This window comes from Ambystoma mexicanum, chromosome 13, assembly GCF_040938575.1.
Source record: "Ambystoma mexicanum isolate Mex_15411 chromosome 13, UKY_AmexF1_1, whole genome shotgun sequence".
NCBI lineage: Eukaryota > Metazoa > Chordata > Amphibia > Caudata > Ambystomatidae > Ambystoma > Ambystoma mexicanum.
Genome location: NC_090938.1, coordinates 743,820,548 through 743,843,562, shown reverse-complemented (window position 1 = coordinate 743,843,562; position 23,015 = coordinate 743,820,548). Strand labels below are relative to the sequence as shown.

The 23,015-nt window shown below is 45.2% G+C and overlaps 1 protein-coding gene across 3 annotated transcripts in view; it reads left to right on the top strand.

Annotated features, from left to right (window-relative positions):
* LOC138521882 (E3 ubiquitin-protein ligase TRIM39-like) overlaps positions 1 to 23,015 on the top strand; it is a 204,988-nt gene that overhangs the window by 67,559 nt on the left and 114,414 nt on the right. For all 3 annotated transcript variants that reach the window (XR_011283151.1, XM_069635043.1, XM_069635044.1), the window contains one exon: positions 3,293 to 3,315. Coding sequence is in view for 2 of the 3 variants with exons in the window: in XM_069635043.1 (XP_069491144.1) it covers positions 3,293 to 3,315 (23 nt within the window). In the remaining variant the exon portion in view is untranslated. The remainder of the gene's footprint in view (positions 1 to 3,292; positions 3,316 to 23,015) is intronic.

Below are 23,015 nucleotides of genomic sequence, written 5' to 3'. Positions count from 1 at the left end.
GGTGACCCAGGCAGAAGTGGAAGTCCTGGTATAAAGTGACCCGGGCAGAAGTGGAAGTGGAAGTACTGGTATAAGGTGACCCAGGCAGAAGTGGAAGTGGTAGTCCTGGTATAAGGTGACCCAGGCAGAAGTGGAAGTCCTGGTATGAAGTGACCCAGGCAGAAGTGGAAGTGGAAGTCCTGGTATAAGGTGACCCAGGCAGAAGTGGAAGTGGTAGTCCTGGTATAAGGTGACCCAGGCAGAAGTGGAAGTCCTGGTATGAAGTGACCCAGGCAGAAGTTGCAGTCCTGGTATAAAGTGACCCAGGTGGAAGTGGAAGTCCTGGTATAAAGTGACCTGGGCAGAAGTTGAATGTACTGTGAAGGAAGCAGGTGTTGCTCACGGTGTTAGGAGAGAAACACTGTGACTTTATCCTGACAAAGAAGTGGTTGTGTTTCATGGTGCTGAGAGAGAAGCACTGTGATGAGAGTTCAACTAAACTGTGTTTTGGGAATCAACTAAGTTGTGACGGAAAACATCCTAACCGAAAATCTATTGGTACTGTTTAAGGAACTTCCTGGAGGAAAAGGATCTTTTCTGTGTTGAACTGTGGAGTGTTGGAAGTTTTTCTTATCAAACTGACTTGGCCGAAAACTGTGTTGGAACTTTGTTTCAAACCTGGGTTTCCTTGTTGTTTTGAGTTATTCAACGGAACTAACCTTGACTTAAAACCTGGGGAAGGGGAATTCGCTGAGGTTACAATCAAAGACTTGAATGTGTTGCTAATACAAGTATTGCCATATGTTTTCTTGTTTATGTTTATGTATAAGTCTGAGGGCCAGAAATGTTATGCTAGAGTGTTTTCCTTAGTTTATGTAGGCAGAGAAATCCCTGTTATAGTAGGGCAAGTGAGGCGTTGGTTTGCACTTTTGATTTAATAAAACGGCATTGTTTGAAAAATGATCTAAATGTTATCCACCTCACATTTCTGACCCCTCACACTACCTAAACAAAACGGAACCCCTACAAAAAACAGATCAGCCCTTTGTTTCCATAGCATCTGGTAGAGAAGGAGATCATGTCTCTAAATCCACTATCTCAAAATGGATAGTCAAATGCATCCAAGTTTGCTACTCACTATCTAAAAAATGCTTACCTTTCACACCGAGAGCCCACTCTACTCGAGGCACAGGGGCTACTCTAGCTTTCATTGCAAATGTTCCATTAGATGCAATTTGCAAAGCTGCTACTTGGAGTTCCATTCACACATTCACACAACACTACTGCTTAGACACACACCCTAAAGCAGATTCACAGGTGGGTCAAGAGGTATTAAGACATCTATTTGCCACTGTACCTTCACACAACCCACATCGTACAGGTACTGCTCACTAATGATTATAAGCAGATCCACAAGCCTCAGAAGGCATACATTACTTACCGCAATCGTATTTCTGGTGCATGTATCTGCTTAGATTCACATGTGCCCAGCCTTCCTCGCCTCCTGGAGTTCATGGTTCATAGATGTCTTTCACCTTTATCTTTTATACTTTGACTTTGTTGTACTCACGCAAACTCTTCATGCTCCCTCATGTCAGAAACAAAGCAATCTGAGGGATATCGACGCATGAAGGACCATGGGTACAGTACATATCACACAAGCGATATTCTTACAGACACGCCCAGTCGACGCCCCGTTTCGAATTTCGAAAACAAGTCATTCAATACTCTGCGACTACCACTAGATGTCAGGCTATGCATAGCATGTGAATCTAAGCAGGTACAAGCATCAGAAATACGATTACATTAAGTAATGTTTGCCATATCCTCACAGAATATAATATAGGAACATCACTTGCTTATCCCCTTCAAGGCACTATATTTTATTAATGCTTGTTCTACTATTATGAAGGGATATTCTGAATTGAGATGGTGTCTCACCTGTTGGTCCTACCCCGCAGGGCATAATGGGGTGAAATACCATGGCACCTTCGCTCAATTGACAAATGGCTGCAACTCTGTCTTTTAAATGGAATAAATGCTTTGGGCAGCTCTTACCAAGTACAGGTGGCCAGGCTGTGAACTCTCTGCTTCTAGAATAAGGACAGCAAGCTTGCTGTTGGTCTTCCACGATAAACTGAGAACATTCTCTACTCCACAAACCGGGGGTCAGGTTAGCAAAAGCTTTGATGCCCGAGTGTGGCCGTAAGCGCTGTACAAATCACACACATAACATAATCCATCAAGAAAAAGAGAGGGGCAGGGAAAGATGGACAAGGGAAAGAGAGAGGGGGCAGAGAGAAAGGGGGAATAGAGGTAGTGGGACAGGGGGACGAGGACAAATGGGGAAAGGAGGGAGGGGAAAGATGGAGGTGAGGGGGGATGGAGGGAGTGTTAGGGAGGATGCGTGGCATGGAAGGAACAGGGAAGCAGAGGGATGGAGGGACACAGAGACAGAAGGAGGGAGAAAACGAGACCGCAACGACACAGAGAGAGTGCACACCACACTGCACTAGTGCGATTTTGCAGGTTCTGTTCTCTAACCGAGGGATACACCACACTGACAGAGAGAACCAGAGTGAGCAAACCACACTGTCCAGACAGAGAGAACCAAGAGAGTGCACTTCACAATACACCTCCGAGAGGGAGGGACAGCATGAAAGACTGCTCTCACCCACTGACACACCACCCTGGTGTGTGTGTGTGTGTGTTTGTGTGTGTGTGTGTGTGTGAGAGAGAGAGAGAGAGAGAGAGAGAGAGAGAGAGAGAGAGAGATATGACAGCTAGTCCAGTCCAAACACCCCAGTAATGCTGAGTGCAGTCTCCCACTTGTGCAGTTGTTTCCATTATATGCAAAGCGCAGCTTCAAACTCATCTAATGCCAGTTAGTGCTTGGCATGCCTGTAAAGTCACTGTATGTCATGTTCATTCCCATTTGTGTAGGTGCTGCAGATGCAAAGTGCGACCTCAGCACCTCTCAGTAATGCCATCTAATCACAGTTAATGCCTTGTTTGTATGACAGTCACTACATCTAAGTGCAACCTCAAATATCCCAGTAATGTCAGGCTCTGGCCACTTGTCTGAGCTGAATGTTACTCCCCCCACCTTTAGTACACAGTGGCTCTAGTTCCCAGCACAAACATTGTCTGACCAGAAACCTCACAGAAGGCTCAACTGATTCCTAGACTAGATAATGCAGCGACCTAACTCTTTCCTTGAATCACAGCTCAGGGTCTCTGTAAAATGGAAATCAATATTTAGAACAATGTAGGATGACTATTTATCTTGTCCTCTTTCTCTTTCTCTCTCTAGGATGTGAAGAGTGTCTTGAGAAGGTACGTCTCCTCATGCCTTGATGTGCCCTCAATGTGGACTCACTTTTATCCCGGTGGATGTCCTCTGTTCCTCACATTTATTACGCACTACAGACCCCGGCTCCATCTTAACTTCTGGGAGATTTAACATTTCTATGTGTGATTTAAAAATATAGACTCTGGGTTTTACATTACCGCTTGCAGCCTCTCACTCTCTCTCTCTAAGCTCACAGTGCAAAGCCTGCCTTCTGTATAACCCTATATACCCCCTGTATGCTTGCTTCCCTGACTTGCATTAGCACTTAGCTAATTCCATCATCACTGATCCAAGGGAACTAGCAAAGATGGCTGACTTGTGGGTCTCTCACAGAGTTAACCACAGTGATCAGGGGACAGGTAAGGCAGGCCAACATTCTCCCTTCTTACAGGGCCTCAAAGTAGAAGTGGGTAACCCCTTGTGGCTGGGTCCAAAAAGAAGGATGGCACCACTAACTCAAAGGTGAGTGGTGGTTCCTCAGTAATTCCCAGACTCCCTAGCACCTGCTTGGACTGTGGAAAAACTGACCATCCCAGAGGTCAGCCTAGCTGCCCTAAAAAGGCTGCTGAGCAGAGTGCCTAAAGCATGGCCTCTGGTCACTGGAAGACTTGCCCTTGTGCAGACATCCCAGAGATGTCTTCAGCTTTGCTTAATGTGGGAGGGTCAAGCCCCAGAAAGGGGACAGGGAGTGGGGTATTTCCCTCCAATACTTAGTATGTCCATTCCATTATAGTGCACGGCCACCCTACCACTGGAATCAGAGACACTACTTCCAGTACCACTGTTATTGACAGCACTTTCTTTGGGCCAGAGGTTCTAACAAATAGTCCTCTGCAGGCCACTAAGTTATCTAGTGCCCCCTTAAGACGTTCTCTGTCACTTCAGATAGTTAATTGGAAGTTAGCTCTCCCTGTTAGTGTCCATGAAAATGTCCCTGGCAGTTTTTTCCTGGGAATGACTTGGAAGAGAGAGGTATCTTTTAAAGGCACCGCTCTCATCCTAGGAATTGTGAAGTTAAACTCCACCCCTGTGGGTTCTATGTGTTTTTACCGGGCATTTTTCATCACTGATTTGATTTTCACTGTTTTTCTGTAAAAGATGGGTGGAGGCCCATTAATATCCCTGATCCCCCAGCCCGCCAACCCCTCCCCTTCCAGCCCCCACCTCAGTGAAAAATCGCCAGTAAACAAAATACAATGAAAAATATATGTCAAAAAGTGATCTATCTTTTAATCACCTACTAAAATCTCACCTGCCCTAAAAGTCGTATTGAAATGATCACTTGCCTAAATCTCGACCTCATAAACTTACACTTAATTTACCAAAAAGTCGACCCCCCACCAAATCTCGCCATTAGTATTTAACCATAAAGATATGAAAGTGAAGCAATACAAAAGGGGGCAATCCTCCCTTTACCCCCCAATTCTATCAGAATGTAGATATCCCCGAGCCCTCCCTCTCCTCCTGGGCATCTTCCATTCAGAATGTATCACGTAGAGATTCCTGAGCCCACCTTCTCCCCCCCAGGGGTCTCTCCTTCAGAATGTATCATGTAGAGATTCCTGAGCCCTCCCTCTCCTCCCAGGGGGTCTCCCATTCAGAATGTATCATGTAGAGATTCCTGAGCCCTCCCTCTCCTCCTGGGCGTCTCCCATTCAGAATGTATCACATAGAGATTCCTGAGCCCACCTTCTCCCCCCCAGGGGTCTCTCCTTCAGAATGTATCATGTAGAGATTCCTGAGCCCACCCTCTCCTCCTGGGCATCTCCCATTCAGAATGTATCATGTAGAGATTCCTGAGCCCACCCTCTCCTCTGCGGGGGTCTCTCATTCAGAATGTATCAGAATGTAGAGATCCCTGAGCCCAACCTCGCCTCCCAGGGGGTCTCTTATTCAGAATGTATCAGAATGTAGAGATCCCTGTACCCACTGTAAGAAAGCCATGGTATCAAAGCAAGAAAGACACAAGTGATCACAGTTCAAGGGTGTTTATTAAACTGTACAATGGGTGAGATAGATGCCTTATCTAAACCTAAATCTAAAATGGGAGCAAGCTATGACCATCAAATGATAATAACACTGTCCAAGTGGAGTCTAATCAAATAAAAAAGGCCTATACCAAGAAACCTATTGCCAATCCTTACTGCTATGTTAGAAAATATGTGTGGGATAATGTTCACCAGAAAGAAAGAAGTGTTCACTAAATGATAAGTCAGGATGTTATTGCCGGGGTCTCTCTTCCCCACGTTTTCTAGCACGGGGCAAGACGGGACTTGTGAGCACAGCACACTTCTGTGCTTCTCCAGCACAAGGTTACAGTTTCTTTTATTTTTATATCCGGACCGTCTGTGTCCGAGAATCTTTCATGCAAAGTCTCTGGCTTCAGTGGGCCTGATGTATCACAAAATGACAAAATAAAAGTTCCTTCTATTTCTTTTTACGTCGGGCGATTACTCTTCACCCATGGATCCCCCTCAGCCGGGCTCCGATCCTTCTCACAATGTTAGCTTCCCTCAGTCGGGCTCAGACCAACCACTCACTGTGGACATCCCTTAGTCGGGTTCACGTTTGTCATCACAATCTGCTGCATTTTCAATCGAAATCTCTTTACCTGTAATATCAGAGAGTCTCAATGTCTTTTTAAACATCCAGTTAGTTTAGGTCCCCCTCATCCGGTCTCAGACCTTCCAAAGCACTTGCCAACTTCACTCACAGAGACTTCAGAAGGGCAATCACGTCTCGCTGGGTCGCTCTTAGTGTCTGACAAGTGCGGGTTTCACACACCCACGGGTTTGCTACAGCGTTTTCCTCAGTCGGGCGCAAACGCCTGTTTCACAATTCCCTCAGATACTTAAACATTTATCAACGTGTCAAGGACTTTTTTCGATTGTACAAGGGATTTGGCTGGACACTTGTATGACCACCATGACACCTCACGTCCGCCTTCCCTATGGCATCTTGGTACTTGTTGTTTCTATACCTTTTCCGTTTAACAGTCTCTTTGTTCAGGACAGGTTGTAACAGCCAGAGGCCTCCGAACGAGTGCGCACGTGACGCCGGACCAGTCTATCTCTGGTACCAAGTTCGATCACAAAAGAGCTTTGTAGCTTTAATCTTCTTAATGTTGCCACTGCAACCTTGAGCCTAACACAGTCCGGCCCCCTATCCGGTTCTTCCGACTCACCGGCTGTGCTGAACTCATTGGTGTTTCTTTTGCCGCTGGAGTCAAGGACGGTAACACGATGGCAACCTCGTCTCCCCGCCTTGGCAATCCGTGCGGGAGGGTTCCATGTACCGCTGACATCCGTCACACCATTCGCCAGCTGCAATTCCAGTCTTATATTTCTTTTGTCAGAGGCTTTGCGGGTCTGGGTTGAAAAGGGCAAAGGCAACTCCCTCCTTGACGTCCTTTCAGGTCTCGCCGCCTTTCTCCTTCTTTTGAACTGCCGTGCTGGAATCGCTGCTTCCTCATGCTTTTGGCCTTGCCTAGAGTGTGTTCTCGTGCTCTGCCTTTTATCCCTATGGGGAAGGGAAAAGGCAGTCAGTTGTGTGTGTAATTAGCGGCAATTGCCTGACTCTGCCTGACCCTTGTGTTGGGACATGTCAGGTATACGGCTGTTAGTCCCTTGTCTTTCATGGTAATCAGTATGTGAGAAAGTGTTTGTGTCAAAAAGGGGGTGGGGGGTTGAGTTTCTAGATATCCTAGAGAGTAGGATGGGGAAAAGGTGTTATGAGGAAGGGGATACCGCGTCTCACCCTTCAGTGTCCCACTTCCACTCCCCGAAGACCCCTCACCCAGGTGATCCTCCTGCACTGGTCCACCCCCAGGAACTGGATCCCATAGTGATGGCCACGTCCTGGCCACCTGGATGACAGATCCCCGGGGACTAATAAGTTAGACACCTTCAGGTTTCTCACACCACCCTCTCCTCCCCGGGGGTCTCTCATTCAAAATGTATCCGAATGTAGATATTCCCGAGCCCACTCTCTCCTTCCCGGGGGTCTCTCATTCAGAGTGTAGACATTCTCGAGTCCACCCTCTAATCCGCAAGGGTCTCTCATTCAAAATGCATAAGAATGTAGATATACCTGGGGGTCTCTCATTCAAAATGTATCAGACTGTAGCGATTCCCAGGCTCACACTCTCCTCCCTGGGGTGTCTCTCATTCAGAATGTATCAGAATGTAGAGATTTGCGAGCACACCCTGTCCTCCCTGGGGGTCTCTCATTCAAAATGCATCAGAATGTAGATGTCCCTGAGTCCACCCTCTGCTCCCCGGCAGTCTCTCACACAGAATCTATCATCTAAAGGTAGAGATTCCTGAGCCCACCCTCTCCTCCCGGAGGGTCTCTCATTAAGAATGTAGAGATTCCCGAGCCCACCCTCACCTCACTGAGGGCCTCTCATTCAAAATGTATCAGAATGTAGAGATTCCAGAGCCCCCTATCTCCTCCCTGGAGGGGGTCTCTCATTCAAAATGTATCAGACTGTAGTGATCCCCGGAGCCCACCCCTCTCCTCCCCGGGGGTCTCTCATTCAAAATGTATCAGGATGTATAAATTCCCAAGCCCACTGTGATGAATCCGGTTGAGTCATCACTGATCTCCTGGTGGTAATCTCCTCTCATGTGGCAAGGGGACGGCAGCCGCTACCTGATCCTAACCCTGGAGGTGGTAGTATGAGGGAGTATCACATGGGAGGATACAGCCTCCGGGGAGCTGTCATGGCTCCATCGGGTGAGACATGGTATTCCCCATGTTCCTTTGAGAATAACCTCCCCATGTCTGAAAACCTCATGGCGTATTGCCATGTTTACACTCGCTTTCCCATGAAGAGCAGGGAAACCCCTTAGATCAGATCTGTGAACCAACCTTGCCAATCTGATGCAATTACTTTTTTTCAATTCCACTTATCAGTCCATCAAAAGTGATTTACCATCAAAACCTTTTAATGCTCATCCAAAATCATTGGACTTCTATTCCCTGAGTTCACGAAGTACTGCGACGAAGAAGACAGATCGAGCAATGTGGAATAGGAAAGACTGCCGACCTAGTGAGCGCTCTAGTGTTTCCAGACACACACCTGTGCCCGGGAAATTTAAGCATCCCAAACTGAGAATGGAAGGCAGCTGCTGTGGCGACTGGTGAGAGAGTGTTGCACCTCTATGCGTGAGGCGGAGAGACTAGAAACCAGAGCTGGTGTGGTTGGGCCAGGCGTTGCACCACCAGAGGAAGAAGGAACTGCTAAGCCATGGGACACTACGAGAATGCCGGAAGCCGGTGAGGAACTCCTGTGCGTTGAAAGAAGGTGAAAAGCAGTATTCTGCTTACCGGAGCCGAGAGAACAGCAGGCGTGCCGAGTGGCAGCCGAGAAGGACCCTCTGAACCAGGGAAAGCAGACCGTGAGATTGAGACTGCAGGGATTCCTTCACCGGCCGCCCGTGAAAGACAAAACCAACGCCTACAGAGACCAGTGAGTCCTCCTGAGAGCAATGGGGACACCAGGGCGTGTCAGCGAGAGCGCCAAAAGCTAACAATTGAATGTTCAATACCTGAGAGAAAGCAGAGAGATGGACATGTTGAGGAAAGGGCATTTAAATCGAAAATAAACCCCTTTCTAACGTGCAAATGTACACAGTGTCAATATGAAAACAGCAGAACAAAGATAATATATCAAGAAGATACATTATCCATTATCATATGCAAGCAGCTTTTGGAACGGGAGGAAGACCCGATGAAGTAGAAGTCCTGGCAGGAGAGTACACCAGGCAATCTCAAGTGAATGAAGTAGAAGTCCTGGCCGGAGAGTACACCAGGCAAATTGTAGTGTGTAAAACATGTTTGGTATGCAAGCATTGTACTTGGCCAAAAGAGGCCTAAAGAACTGTTCTGAAACAAGCCAACATTGTGAAGTCAAATCGGTGCAGTGTGCATGTTTTGCCCTGGGCCAAAAAATGGCCCAAAGAATTGTTCTGGAGAGAAAAGTACAATTGTGAAGTCAAACAGTTATTTTGCAAATGTTGTGCTTGGCCAAAAGAGGCCCAAAGAACTGTTTTTGAAAGAAACCAAGATTTTGAAACCAATCTGTTTTTGTGCAAGTGTTATACGTGGCCAAGAGAGGCCCAAAGAAGAGTTGTGTGTGAAACACACTCAAGGAGTAAAGAAGAATACAGGGGAAGGGAATAACCCTCTGGAGTCAAGAACTGCATCCTTGAAGGAACTTAAGTCCTCCTACTTTATGAACACTTTTTCAAATCACTTAAGGTTAAAGACAATTCCCTTTTTCACCTTAGAGTTTAGTTTTAGTGTGAGGGTCAGAATAGAGATTTGGACACTGAACAGTTCTGTTTTGACATCCTGACACAGACAGATCCTTAGTTTTGGTTTTAGGTCGGGAAATTCCTCTTATTGCAGGGTCAGAGAGGCCTTTTCCCAACCCTTTTATTTTCAATAAAGGTCTATAACCCAAAACATGGCTGACTTATGTCTGACTCTCATTCCTGACTCCTCACATATGGTGTAAGGAATGGGATTGGGCTCAGTTGATACAAACTGGTGATCCCACCTGAATAATAAAGAATATCACTTGACCTCTAGTCCCCTGATAAAGAGGCCCGGAATTATTAACATCACCCTTTCCACCAGTAGGACATTTACTTACGAGACCAAACCATTCCACTCTAAAGGGGCAAGACCACTAGATCATAGTCAACTAAGAGACCATGACCCGCATAACCACTTTGGCTACCGGATAGGGGTCACTTCCGCTTACTGACCTCACAGGCCATTCTCCCCATAAGGAAGAGCGTGGACGGGAACGTTTACCATCTATTTTGTCCCCAGGAATATCTGGTGCAGGGAAGAGAAAACAATAACCTCTGTGGATTTACAGATACGTTTCCCTACCAACTGTGCAATCTATGTTATATCCCGTAGGGAAAGAGAGTTGAAAATACTACCCCTCCTTCTCTCCTGTGGAGAAGAGCTGAAATTTGTTTTCTTAAATTTCTCTTCAACTCCCATTAAGATCAGCAGGGGGAAATAGTGTGGCACCTAGTATATGAGATCTTATGGGAACAGCCCATCGAGGAGACAAATAGAGAAACCAAGGGAGAACACTGTGGAAGCTCATCTAACAAGAGCAAAACCTCAGAAAATGTTCTTTATCACTTGGAAGGGGAGGTCGAGAGTGAGCAGATCAAAGGTGAGTCCGTGTAGGAGAATACCAGACTTTCCGACACAGTATTATCTGTGAAAGATTTCTCTCCTCTGGAAAATGAAAACCTGGTAAATCGAGAGCATAGAGTCTCAAAGTCCTTAGACAAATGTAATAATAACCTTATAAAATCTGGGGGTCAGAAGAGAACAACATTGTACTTTGAGGAGACTAGGAACATGAGTCACTGGTAACGGTAATTCAACCGCCCCTCCAATCTACTGAAAGCTTAGATGGAGCCCCTACTAGGGGCAAGAACAACTCTCCCATTACTGCATCTTCTCTGACAACTTCTTATCCCTTAAAGGCAAAACACGATAGGATCTCCAAAACCCCAGACATATTGCTTTCTCCCCAGAACGGCCATCCCGATACCTTCGGGAAGAAGGTGAACAAATGCCACAACCCAAGAGAGGTATTTTATCAGAGCCATCAGTCCTCGCTGACAAACAGAAAGCCCTCCACCTACTTTTGGGAATAAATGAACAGAGGCCATATCTGATCCTCGGTTCCTAGTAGAGCAGGAGGGGGAAAAAATACCACCTGGCTAGTCTCTCATTTCCTTGAGTGAACCAGAACCCTCATGGCAGGAATGTGGATTCCCTCCAGGATACTGCCTTTCAGAACAGGGAGAGCAAGAACCATTCACCCCAAGGACACTCCTCTATAAATTACAGGGATTAGAGACACCTGGATCGGCCAAGGACTCGAGAACATCTATCGCTGGGGCAACCCTTTCCTAGTAGATCCTACTGAGGATCTGATAATACCACCCCCAACTCCACACCGTATATATTATTCCTGTTGGGAATACAGGCACTCCGTAAGACATTGTCCCCTAAATTTACTTGTACCATCACCACTACCCTCAGACAAAAGCAGTGAGGCTATTGGGCTAACTTATATTCAGGTCTGTTATGCCCAGATCGAGGAATTTAAGAATCCCGGGAAGAATGGCAGGAAGGGAAAGAGAAACACAAAGAAGGGAGCCACCATTTCGCTCTATACCAGGGAGAACACCACATATAGAGTCCACGCCATTCTTAATAAAAAGGAAGATTTGGGCCCAACTCTAAAGTGGAAGTAAGGGATGTACCGTAAGATTGGAATTACTTCCCAGGGAGTGGAAGAAGTTAGGAAAAGATGAGGTTGATTGTGTCCATGGCCATATTGAAAATCGCCTATTGACACAAATCCAAGTCACCATCTTGGGAAGAGAACTATATCTGATAGTGGCGATACTTTCCAACTTACCAGCCCAAATAGATATAGGGAGCAGTGTGCCTCAGTTCGACCCATGGATCTCGCAGGTGGCCCAAATAGGGATCAGGTTAAGAACTCCTAAGGGAAACACTGGTGTGTTCCAGAGGGACAACCCAGACTGTAGGGGAAGGGTATGTGATTATTCTGGTGGAGTCATCACTGATCTCCCGGCGGTAACCTCCTCTCATGTGGCAAGGGGACTGCAGCCGCTATCTGATCCTGATCCTAGGGGCAGCAATATGAGGGAGGATCCACATGGGAGGAGACAGCCTTTCGTGAGCTGTCATGGCTCCATCTGGTGAGACATGGTATTCCCCATGTTCCCTTAAGAATAACCTCCCCATGTCTGAAACCCTCATGGCTTATTGCCATGTTTCCACTCCCTTTCCCATGAAGAGTGGGAAACCCCTTTGATCAGATCTGTGAACCAACCTTGTCAATCTGATGGAATTACTTTTTTCATTTCCACTTATCAGTCCATCAGTAGTGACTTACTATCAAAACCTTTTAATGCTCATCCAAAATCCATAAGTCAATCATTGGACTTCTATTCCCATAGTTCACGAAGTACTGGGACGAAGAAGAGGAGAGATTGAGCAATGTGTAATAGGAAAGACTGCGAACATAGTGGGCGCTCAAGTGTTTCCGGACACACACCTGTGCCCGGGAAATTCAAGCATCCCGAACTGAGAATGGAAGGCAGCTGCTGTGGCGACTGGCGAGAGAGCGTTGCACCTCTCTGCACGAGGCAGCGTGTCGAGAAGCCAGAACCGGTATGGTGGGGCCAGGCTGTGCACCACCAGGGGAAGAAGGAACTGCTAAGCCGTGTGATGCTGTGAGAACGCTTGGAGCCGGTGAAGAATTCCTGGGCGTTCTCAGAAGGTGAACAGCAGTATTCTGCTTACCAGAGCCGAGAAAATAGCAGGTGTGTCGAGTGGAAGCCACGGAGGACCGCCGAGTGAAGGAAAGCAGAACATGAGAGGGGGTCTGCAGGGATTCCTTCACCGGCTGCCCGCAAGAGAAGAAACCAATGTCTACAGAGACCGGTGAGTCCTCCTGAGAGCAACAGGGACACTGAGGCGTGTCAGCGAGAACGCCGAAAGCGAACAATTGAAGGTTCAATACCTGAGAGAAAGCAAAGAGATGACATGTTGAGGAAAGGGCATTTAAATCGAAAATAAACCCCTTTCTAACGTGTAAATGTACACAGTGTCAATATGCAAAGAGCAGAACAAAGATGATATATCAAGAAGATACATTATCCAATATCATATACAAGCAGCTTTTGGAACGGGAAGAGACCCGATTAAGTAGAAGTCCTGGCAGGAGAGTACACCAGGCAATCTCAAGTGTATAAAGCAGAGGTCCTGGCAGGGGAGTATGCCAGACAAATTGAAGTGTGTAAAACAAAATTGGTGTGCAAGCATTGTACTTGGCCAAAAGAAGCCCAAAGAACTGTTGTTAAGTAAAACAAGTACAGTGTGCAAGTGCTGCCCTGGGCCAAAAAAAGGCCCAAACAGTTGGTCTGGAGAGAAAGTACAATTGTGAAGTCCCAACAGTTATTGTGCAAATGTTGTGCTTAGCCAGAAGAGGCCCAAAGAACTGTTTTTGACAGAAAGCAAGATTTTGAAACCAATCTGTTTTTGTGCAAGTGTTATAAGTGGCCATGAGAGACCCACAGAACAGTTGTGTGTGAAACACCCTCAAGGAGTAAAGAAGAATCCAGGAGAAGGGAATTACCCTCTGGAGTCAAGAACGTCATCCCTGAAGGAAAATGTTATTATTTTAGTCCTCTTACTTTACGAACACTTTTTCAAATCACTTAAGGTTAAAGACAAATCACTTTTTCACCTTAGAGTTTAGTTTTAGTGTGAGGGTCAGAATAGAGATTTGGACACTGGGCAGTTTTGTTTTGACATCCTGACAGACAGATCCTAAGTTTTGGTTTTGAGTAGGTAAATTCCTCTTAGTGCTGGGTCACAGAAGCCTTTTCCCAACCCTTTTATTTTCAATAAAAGTCTTTAACCCAAAACATGGCTGACTTGTATGCGACTCTCATTCCTGACTCCTCCCACCACCCTCTCCTCCCCTGGGGTCTCGCATTCAGAATGTATCCGAATGTAGAGATTCCCCAGCCCACCCTCTCCTCTCCTGGGGGCTCTCATTCAAAATGTATTTGAATGTAAAGATTCCCGAGCCCACCCTCTACTCCCCCGGGATCTCTCATTCAGAATGTTGAGATTCCCCAGCCCGCCCTCTCCTCCCCGGGAGGCTCTCATTCAGAATGTATCCAAATGTAGAGATTCCCTAGCCCACCCTCTCCTCCCTGGGGGGCTCTCATTCAAAATGTATCCGAATGTAGAGATTCCCGAGCCCACTGTCTCCTCCTGGGTGGCTCTCATTCAAAATGTATCCAAATGTAGAGATTCCCGAGCCCACTCACTCCCCACCCAGGGGTCTCTCATTCAAAATGTATAAGAAAGTAGAGATTCCCCAGCCCACCCTCTCCTCCCTGGGGGTCTCATGCAGAATGTATCAGAATGTAGAGGTTCCTGAGCCCACTCTCTCCTCCACGTGGGTCTCTCATTCAAAATGTATCAGAATGTAGAGATTCCCAAGCCCACCGCCTCCTCCCTGGGGGTCTCTCATTCAAAATGTATCAGAATGTAGAGATTCCTGAGCCCAGCCTCTCCTCCTGAGGGTCTCTAATTCAAAAGGTATCAGAATGTAGAGGTCCCCAGCCCACCCTCTCCTCTCTGGGGGTCTCTCATTCAGAATGTTGACATTCCCCAGCCCACCCTCTCCTCCCCGCGGGTCTCTCATTCAAAATGTATCAGAATGTAGAGAGTCCGAGCCTCCCCTGTCCTCCCCGCAGGTCTCTCATTCAAAATGTATCTTTATTCTATTAATTTAATGTGTTATAGTTTTAATTTAAAACTTTACACATGTTAATGTTAAAGGACAATTGTACTGCGCACTATCACCACCGGAGTGGTCCCCTGGCGCTCTGGCGGATATGTAAAGGAAAGGGGGTGGGGTGAGTTAGCAGGACCGAGCGGGAAAAGTGCAAGAGAGCAGTGATGTGCTGTTGGCAGCTTCAGTTCGGTTAACACTGTTCTGTGAGCTCAGGTGTGGTTTTTGGTTGGTAGCCGTCGTGTTCTGTTGTGCAAGGCTATGTGTGATTTGATTATTGTGCAAGGCTATGTGTGATATGATTATTTAAGGGACTTAGGTTTAGTCACCCTAGGTTTCCTAGGGTCATCCAGACGTGGACCCCTTGCTCACTGTGCTCAGGGAGGCACAGCTCCACCTCACTGATGAGGCCCAACAAGGCTGAAACACGTGTATGGGGTTGCTGTTGGTACTCTTGTTCAGAAAGGAATTGCCATAGCATTTCGATGCTGGACTCCCCATGTGGGCGGGACAAAGACTGATATGCAAAGGCATATTTCCCATCTGTGAAAGGTACAGTGAGCTAAAGTGTGGCTGCGGACTCTCGAGTGGGCACCTTCCCAAAGAACAGGTCAATGGGCCGTGTTTGTTCTCGCAGAGGGGCGCCTATGGACTATTTTTTGATTATTGAAGGGACTTAGGTTTAATCACCCTAAGTTTCCTAGGGTCATCCAGACGTGGACCCCTTGCTCACTGTGCTCAGAGAGGCACAGCTCCACCTCACTGATGAGGCCCAACAAGGCTGAAACACGTGTATGGGGTTGCTGTGGGTACTCTTGTTCAGAAAGGAATTGCCATAGCATTTCGGTGCTGGACTGCCCTTGTGGACGGGACAAAGACTGATATGCAAATGGTATTTCCCATCTGTGAAAGGTACAGTGAGCTAAAGTGTGGCTGCGGACTCTCGGGTGGGCACCTTCCCAAAGAACAGGTCAATGGGCCGTGTTCATTCTCGCAGAGGGGCACCTATGGACTATTTTTTTATTTGTTTTGTTGTTGCGGTGTAGTGACATTTATACGGTTTGGTGTGCTTTAGAGGTGTGGTTGTGTTTGGTTAGAGTTTGAGAGGTGTATGCCGAAGGGTGAGATTTTTAGTGGGTTGGTTAGTGGCATCGCTACCTAGATGTGATGTATGCTAATTTCCAAATTCTTTCTCGATGTGGCGCGTGAATATCTCCACATTTCTATCTAAATGTGGCACATGCTAATATTCACAATCCTGTCTAGATGTGACGCAGGCTAATATTCACAATTCTATCTAAATGTGTCGCAAGCTAATATTCACAATTCCATCTAAATGTGGCACTGGCTAATATTCACAATCCTGTCTAGATGTGACACAATATTCACAATTCTATCTAAATGTGACGCAAGAAAATATTCACAATTCTATCTAAATGTGACGCAAGCTAGTATTCACAATTCTATCTAAGTGTAATGCAAGCTAATGCTCACAGTTCTTCCAGGAGTGGCTAGCACAGTCAGGGTACAGTTCATCTAGATGTGAGAGATGGCTAGGCAATACAGTTGACAGCTTAGTGGATATATATGGGGTTAACAGTTGCTAAAAAGAGAGTGGTACATCATGCAGGCTTCAAGTTAATGGGTGGTGGGGAAGATAAGGTAGGAGAGAGGTGGGACAGTTTAGAGGGGCACAGTGATTGCTGTGCCCCTGTCTCCACACCTACTTTGTCTGTCGCTGCTGGTTGGCGGCTGCCTGCTTCCTGCTTCCCCTGCTGACACCGGCCGACAGCATCTGGAGCTGCTTCTGTAGGAGCTGCCCTTTGCCTTGGGGCCCTTAGCCGAGGGCTGCCTGGGCAAGGCTGCCCTGAGTGGCCAATCGAGAGAGCAGTGGCAGGGGAAGGGAGGCCGGAGAAAGGAAGAACCAGCAAGCTGGCTGCTTTGCAAGCGAGGGAGGGCAGAGTTACAATTCAATCAATCCGAATGGTGGGGGTTGCACTATGTGTCGCTGCCTTCATAAGGGCAGAAGGCAGTTAAAACTGGCCTATCGGGGAGGACAGAGGAGCGCGAGGTGAGTAGAAGAAGAAGCGGAGCGAGAAAGCAGGGGGAAATAGTGTAAAGAGCAAAAAGAGACGAATTAAAGACAGAAATGGAGACAAGATGGAGGAGGGGGGTCGCCGAGGATCGTAGTGAGAAAAGAGGGGAAAAAGTGAGAAATGGAGGAAAGGCAGAAGGAGGATGCAAACAGCAGAAAAAAAGGGGAAGCAGGGAGTGCATAGTGCGGGAAGGGGGACACTCACCTCGCAATGGCCAGGACGCAAGATGGAGTGGAGCAGTCCTGGTCCCAGAAGGTGGTTTTGCCTTCCTCTGAAGGAAAGGCCAATCAGCTGTAGGTTATCCAGGTCGGGGGCGGGAAAGAGAGCATGGGAGAGGTTGCATATGAGAGCCAGATATGGCAGAGGCCGTAGTAGAAGAAAAGGCAAACGAAGGATGCAAACAGCAGAAAAGAACAGAAAGAAGAGGGAAAAGGGCAGAGGAGAGGTTGTATATGAAGCCAAGTATGGCAGAGGCTGTAAAAAAAGGTAAGGCAGACGAAGGATGCAAACAGCAGAAAAGAACAGAAAAAGAGGGAAACTGGGCAAGGGAGAGGTCGCATATGAGAGCCAGGTACAGCAGACACCATAGAAAAAAGGAAAGGCAGACGAAGGTTGCAGTTAGCAGAAAATAACAGAAAAAGTGGGGGAAAAGGGCAGGGCAGAGGTCGCATATGAGAGCCAGATACGGCAGAGGCCGTAGAAAAAGGAAAGACAGACGATGGATGCAAACAGCAGAAAATAACAGAAAAAGAGGGGAAAAGGGCAGGGCAGAGGTCGCATATGAGGGCCAGGTACGGCAGAGGCCGTAGAAAAAGGAAAGGCAGAAGGAGGATGCAAACAGCAGAAATAAAAAGGTGAAGCAGGGAGGGCACAGTGCGAGAAGGGGGACACTCACCTCGCAGGGGCCAGGACGCAAGGTTAATGGTTCACCTCATGAATTAAGGATGGCTTTAATCTGCTGTCTTTGCATAGACACCTATTCTAATCTTCCACAACAAGATCTGTTAAGAGAAGAGTAAGCTCCACCAAGGCTAACCAAAACAAAGCATCTTGAATCCCTTTCACCCACTCCCAAACCCATGCCTTGTGTTTGGATTTCCGTTTCTTCTTCGATCTCCTCTTCCTTTTCACGCTCCTTCCTCCTTTTTCGCTTCATTCTCCGGTGCGCTTTCTCCTCGTCTGAATTACTTGGCTGCTTTTCACTCTTTTCAGTCTTTTCCTTTTCACTCTTCTCTGATTCTTCAGAAGCCTCTTGGGCTGCCTCCTCACCTCCGTCATCTTCAAGTTCACCCTCTTCCAGTTCTCCATCTTCCCTCAGGAGCAATCAATATATATATACAATAAGTAATACACAAAAAAGAAATCACAGAAGTAAAACCAGAGAATACATGCACTTACACATATACTTATTGACATTGATAGTTAAATAGTTAGAAAGCCACTGTATCAAACGATCAACAATCAATCGGCAATTCATCACAATCAGTGTCAAATTCATAGTTGCCACCATGCATATCTAATAAATAAGATGTATCAATAGTGTGTTAAAATACATAAAAGCAGGTTACCAAGTTTAAACAATTTAAACAGTACAACAATACTGTTATATCATATCATACCATATCATATATATATATATATATATTCAGTAAAAAACTTTGTTAAAGGGACGTTATGGTTAAGTTGCGCTACTAAAAACCTATGAAATTCAGTAAAAAAACTTTGTTAAAGGGACATTATGGTTCCAAGTAAAACCAAAAAAAACCTGAAATTCGCTAGTTATGGTAAGCTAAGCAACCATAACTCGCGCCACCACCGTCCATTGCTAAGACTAACACCCAGGACATCAAAGATGACATCACAAATGTCATTGATGACATCACATGTGCATTTACTTTTCATGAAAAGTCTGTACAAGGGATTCTTATAGTAATGTTGATTAAAAAGTGTGAAGGATTATTGGAATAAATATCATGAGGTACGTAGTGCATTAAGCAATGCATTGATATAAATAGCATTGTATTATGAAGTTCTTTACAGTATAATAAGCTACTCATGTATAAACATAAGCATTGTGTGCAGCATACATGATGGAGGTGCAATATTCATAATCTTCCCATGTTGAATAGTGAAATGATAAATGCTTTTTTATTAGAGTTTTGTGTACTGCGCAACATGTAATAAGTAGCTAATAAAACCCACTTACTATATAATTTAATTATTACATACAAAACACAAAGATACAACAACACATACAAATATGAGTATATACAGGGAAAGTGAAGTACGCAAAATAGCAGCAGTAGAACCAGAAAGTGTTCATAACCTAACTGATTATCTTTATGCACAGAAATGCTGCTTCAAACCTACTACTTCCCTATGTATAACTATGACATGATGTGACTGCACCCTAAAGAAAGTAATGCGAATACAAATATGAGCATATCCAGAGAAAATACAGTAATAAAAAAACAGCAGAACAATAAGAAAGTGTTGATAACCTTAATGATTGTCTTCATACACAGAAAGCATTGTTATCTTTCAAGTGTGTATTTTCCCTATGTATATGTTTCATATGCTGTGAGTGAACCCCAAATGAATAACTGTAAGAACATATTTGAAGTATAAGTCTACAAATATAGTACTTTTTGATTTTTTTGTTCTGGCATAGATATATCACTAAAGGAAAAAAGAGGCAGCTAGACATGTGAAGTCATCAGTGATGTCATCAATGACAATTGTGATGTCATCTTTGATGTCCTGGGTGTTAGTCTTAGCAATGGACGGTGGTGGCGCGAGTTATGGTTGCTTAGCTTACCATAACTAGCCAATTTCAGTGGTTTTTCGGTTTTACTTGGAACCATAACAAAGTTGTTTTACTGAATATATATATATATATATTTTTTTTTTTCAGTGAAAAAACTTTGTTAAAGGGACGTTATGGTTCAAAGTAAAACCGAAAAACCCCTGAAATTCGGCAGTTTTGGTAAGATAAGCAACCATAACTCGCGCCACCGTGCACTGCTAACACTAACACCCAGGACATCAAAGATGACATCACAAATGTCATTGATGACATCACTGATGACATCACATGTGCATTTACTTTTCATAAAAACTCTGTACAAGGGATTCTTATAATGCTGACCAAAAACTGTCAAGGATCATTGGGATAAATATCATGAGCTAATTAGTGCATTAAGCAATGCATTGATATAAATAGCATTATATTATGAAGGTCTATCCAGTATAGTAAGCTACTTATGCAGAAACATAGGCAGTGTGTGCAGCATACATGATGAAGGTGCAATATTCATAATCTTGCCATGTTGAATAGTGAAATGATAAATGCTTTCTTATTAGAGTTTTGCGTACTGTGAAGGTACCTTAATTAGCACCAAGGTCCCTTTGCGGGTCCAATCCTTAACGTCTGGTAAAACCAGCCGTTAAGGTGGGAACCTGCAAAGGGACCTTGTAATCAGGCGCTAAGGGATTACCGGTACTGGTACCCTTACCGGTACCGGTAATCCCTTAGCGCCAGGGTCGTAATGAGGCCCCTTGACTGTTACTGAGCAAAACCATGTGGCCTAGATATGTCAGTAAAGGAAAAAAAGGGGGAGCCAGACATGTGATGTCATCAGTGATGTCATCAATGACATTTGTGATGTCATCTTTGATGTCCTGGGTGTTAGTGTTAGCAGTGCACGGTGGCGCGAGTTATGGTTGCTTATCTTACCATAACTGCCGAATTTCAGGGATTTTTCGGTTTTACTTTGAACCATAACGTCCCTTTAACAAAGTTTTTTCACTGAATTTCATAGGTTTTTAGTAGCTCAACTTAACCATAATATCCCTGACTTCATATACTTGTAACATAGAACATACTGAACCCCCACGTAGTGATTTTGATGTCCGCGGACTACCGCCATGTCTGCGGACATATCGAGAATCTGAGCGTGGTGAATGTAAATTTAAATAGTGTGCCCCGTTTCCCCTTTGAAGTTGGCTCTGAAAAGAGCGTTTTTTTTGTTTTTTTTACAGATGCTTGACAGACGCCTGTTATTTTGTATTTTTATTCTTGGTTTTTTTTCTTACTTTACTCCTAAAATCTTCACATAACCTTCTCCAAAGCAACCCTTACATTCCAAAATAGCAAGGCATTTCCCATAAAAGATAAAGAGATGCCATCTTCTTTAAAATTAACAGTATTACTGGCATCAATATTCTCATTATTACAGAAGAACATACCAGCTCTAAGCATGAAGGCACACATGCCTCGGTTGATGACACACCTAGCAATGTTTTGCTGAGGACAAAAAACTGAAATATTGTCCCATATTGCCCTAGGTAGTAATCCAGAAAAAATTACTTTCGCATTTGGAAGGATCTTCATTACGGCTTGAACCAAGCGTTCCAAATCAGCCAACAAAGTAGGGGCACTGACGTTGCCCAAATGGAAAGCACCATAGTGCAAAACTACCACATGCGGACTGTTCATCGTGGCCATATCCTCATAAACTTGTACAATTCCCTGTACATTGCAATCAGGCACAGTGCTCCACACCACCTCCACTCCTTTCACATCAAAGTTCTTTTCAACATGCCTGCATTGAGCGTACTGTTGTAAACCATGCACAAACATATCTCCAAGCACCAACACCCTGACTTTCTCTACTTCTGCCATCTTCACCACACACAGTCTCTTTCAACACAAATCCACAACCTCGACATCTGATTGGCTGATCCGTACAGTCTTCTTTCCATGTTCGATTTGCTGGAAAACCCCGGATGTAGCATGCCCTGTCCACGGACAGCCACGGTGTCCACGGACCGCGTAACTCTTCGACACCCCTTCTACCATTTCCACTTTACTCTCTGTGCCATTCCCTCATTGAATACAGCTAAGCAGTCACACAATACGAAGAACGTCCTCAGAACACCCCCATTTTGTTTATTTTCGAACATTTCAGGACAATTATCATTTAATTATTCAACATATTAACATTACAAATATTATACTTTCATCTTGTACGCTGCACACAATGCTATGTTTCTCCATTAGTAGCTCAGTACACTAGATAGAACCCCATAATACAATGCTATTTATATCAATGCATCGTTCAAAGCACTAATTACGGTATATTTATTGCAATGATCCTTGACACTTTTTTCGCAACATTATAATAAAAATCCCTAGTACACAAATTTCATGAAAAGTACATACACATGTGATGTCATCAGTGATGTCATCAATGACATTTGCGATGTCATCTTTGATGTCCTGGGTGTTAGTCTTAGCAGTGCACGGTGGTGGCGCGAGTTATGGTTGCTTAGCTTACCATAACTGGCGAATTTCAGGGGGTTTTCGGCTTTACTTGGAACCATAACGTCCCCTAAACAAACTTTTTTTATTAGCATGCAAACAATATACAAACATGGAGTGCAAAAACCAACTTCTCACAGATGGCTTTACACAGAATGTTGCAAAGTAAGAATTTATGCTCGTTCACAGTGAAGGTCAGCTGCTTCCATTTTTTTGCTCGCGGCCCGGATAGGCCTACGACTCGCACTATAAGGTTCTATTGTGTTTTGACCTTGACAGACAGGGATTGTGCTAAAAGACTTATTTTGAAGGAGTGTTGCAAAAACGTAAGACACGATAAGGATGAAATTTCTGAAACCAAACCACTTATATATTATATCACTATGAGAAAGATCGTTGGCACACGCGGAGTCGTATTTTGGGACTGCACTACTCGTAGACAAAAGAAATTGCAAATGTAATGTAAGTAACCCTTTAGATTATTTTATACCAAAATATTATAACAATAGCGTAGCATTAAAGCCCGCTCAAGTTGTACTTGTTCGTTCAATGTGGCATATTGTTTTCTACCGCGCACTATCACCGCCGAATTGATCCCCTGTTGTTTAGAGGGCTCTGAAAAAGGCAGACGACACAGGGTGGGTTAATAGAAATAATTTAACCGTTCTGTAGCCGATCAAGCACTCTACTCGCTGTGCCACTTCACTGTAGCCAGTCAAGTGGCACAGCGAGTAGAGGGCTCGCTTTGACATCCGTGCACAGCTTGCTAACGCAGGTTCGAATCCCGGCAGGGCCAAACTCAGCCTTTCATCCTTCCGTGGTGGATACATGAGCACCACACACAGTGGGTAATAATAAGCAGCGCTGAGATAC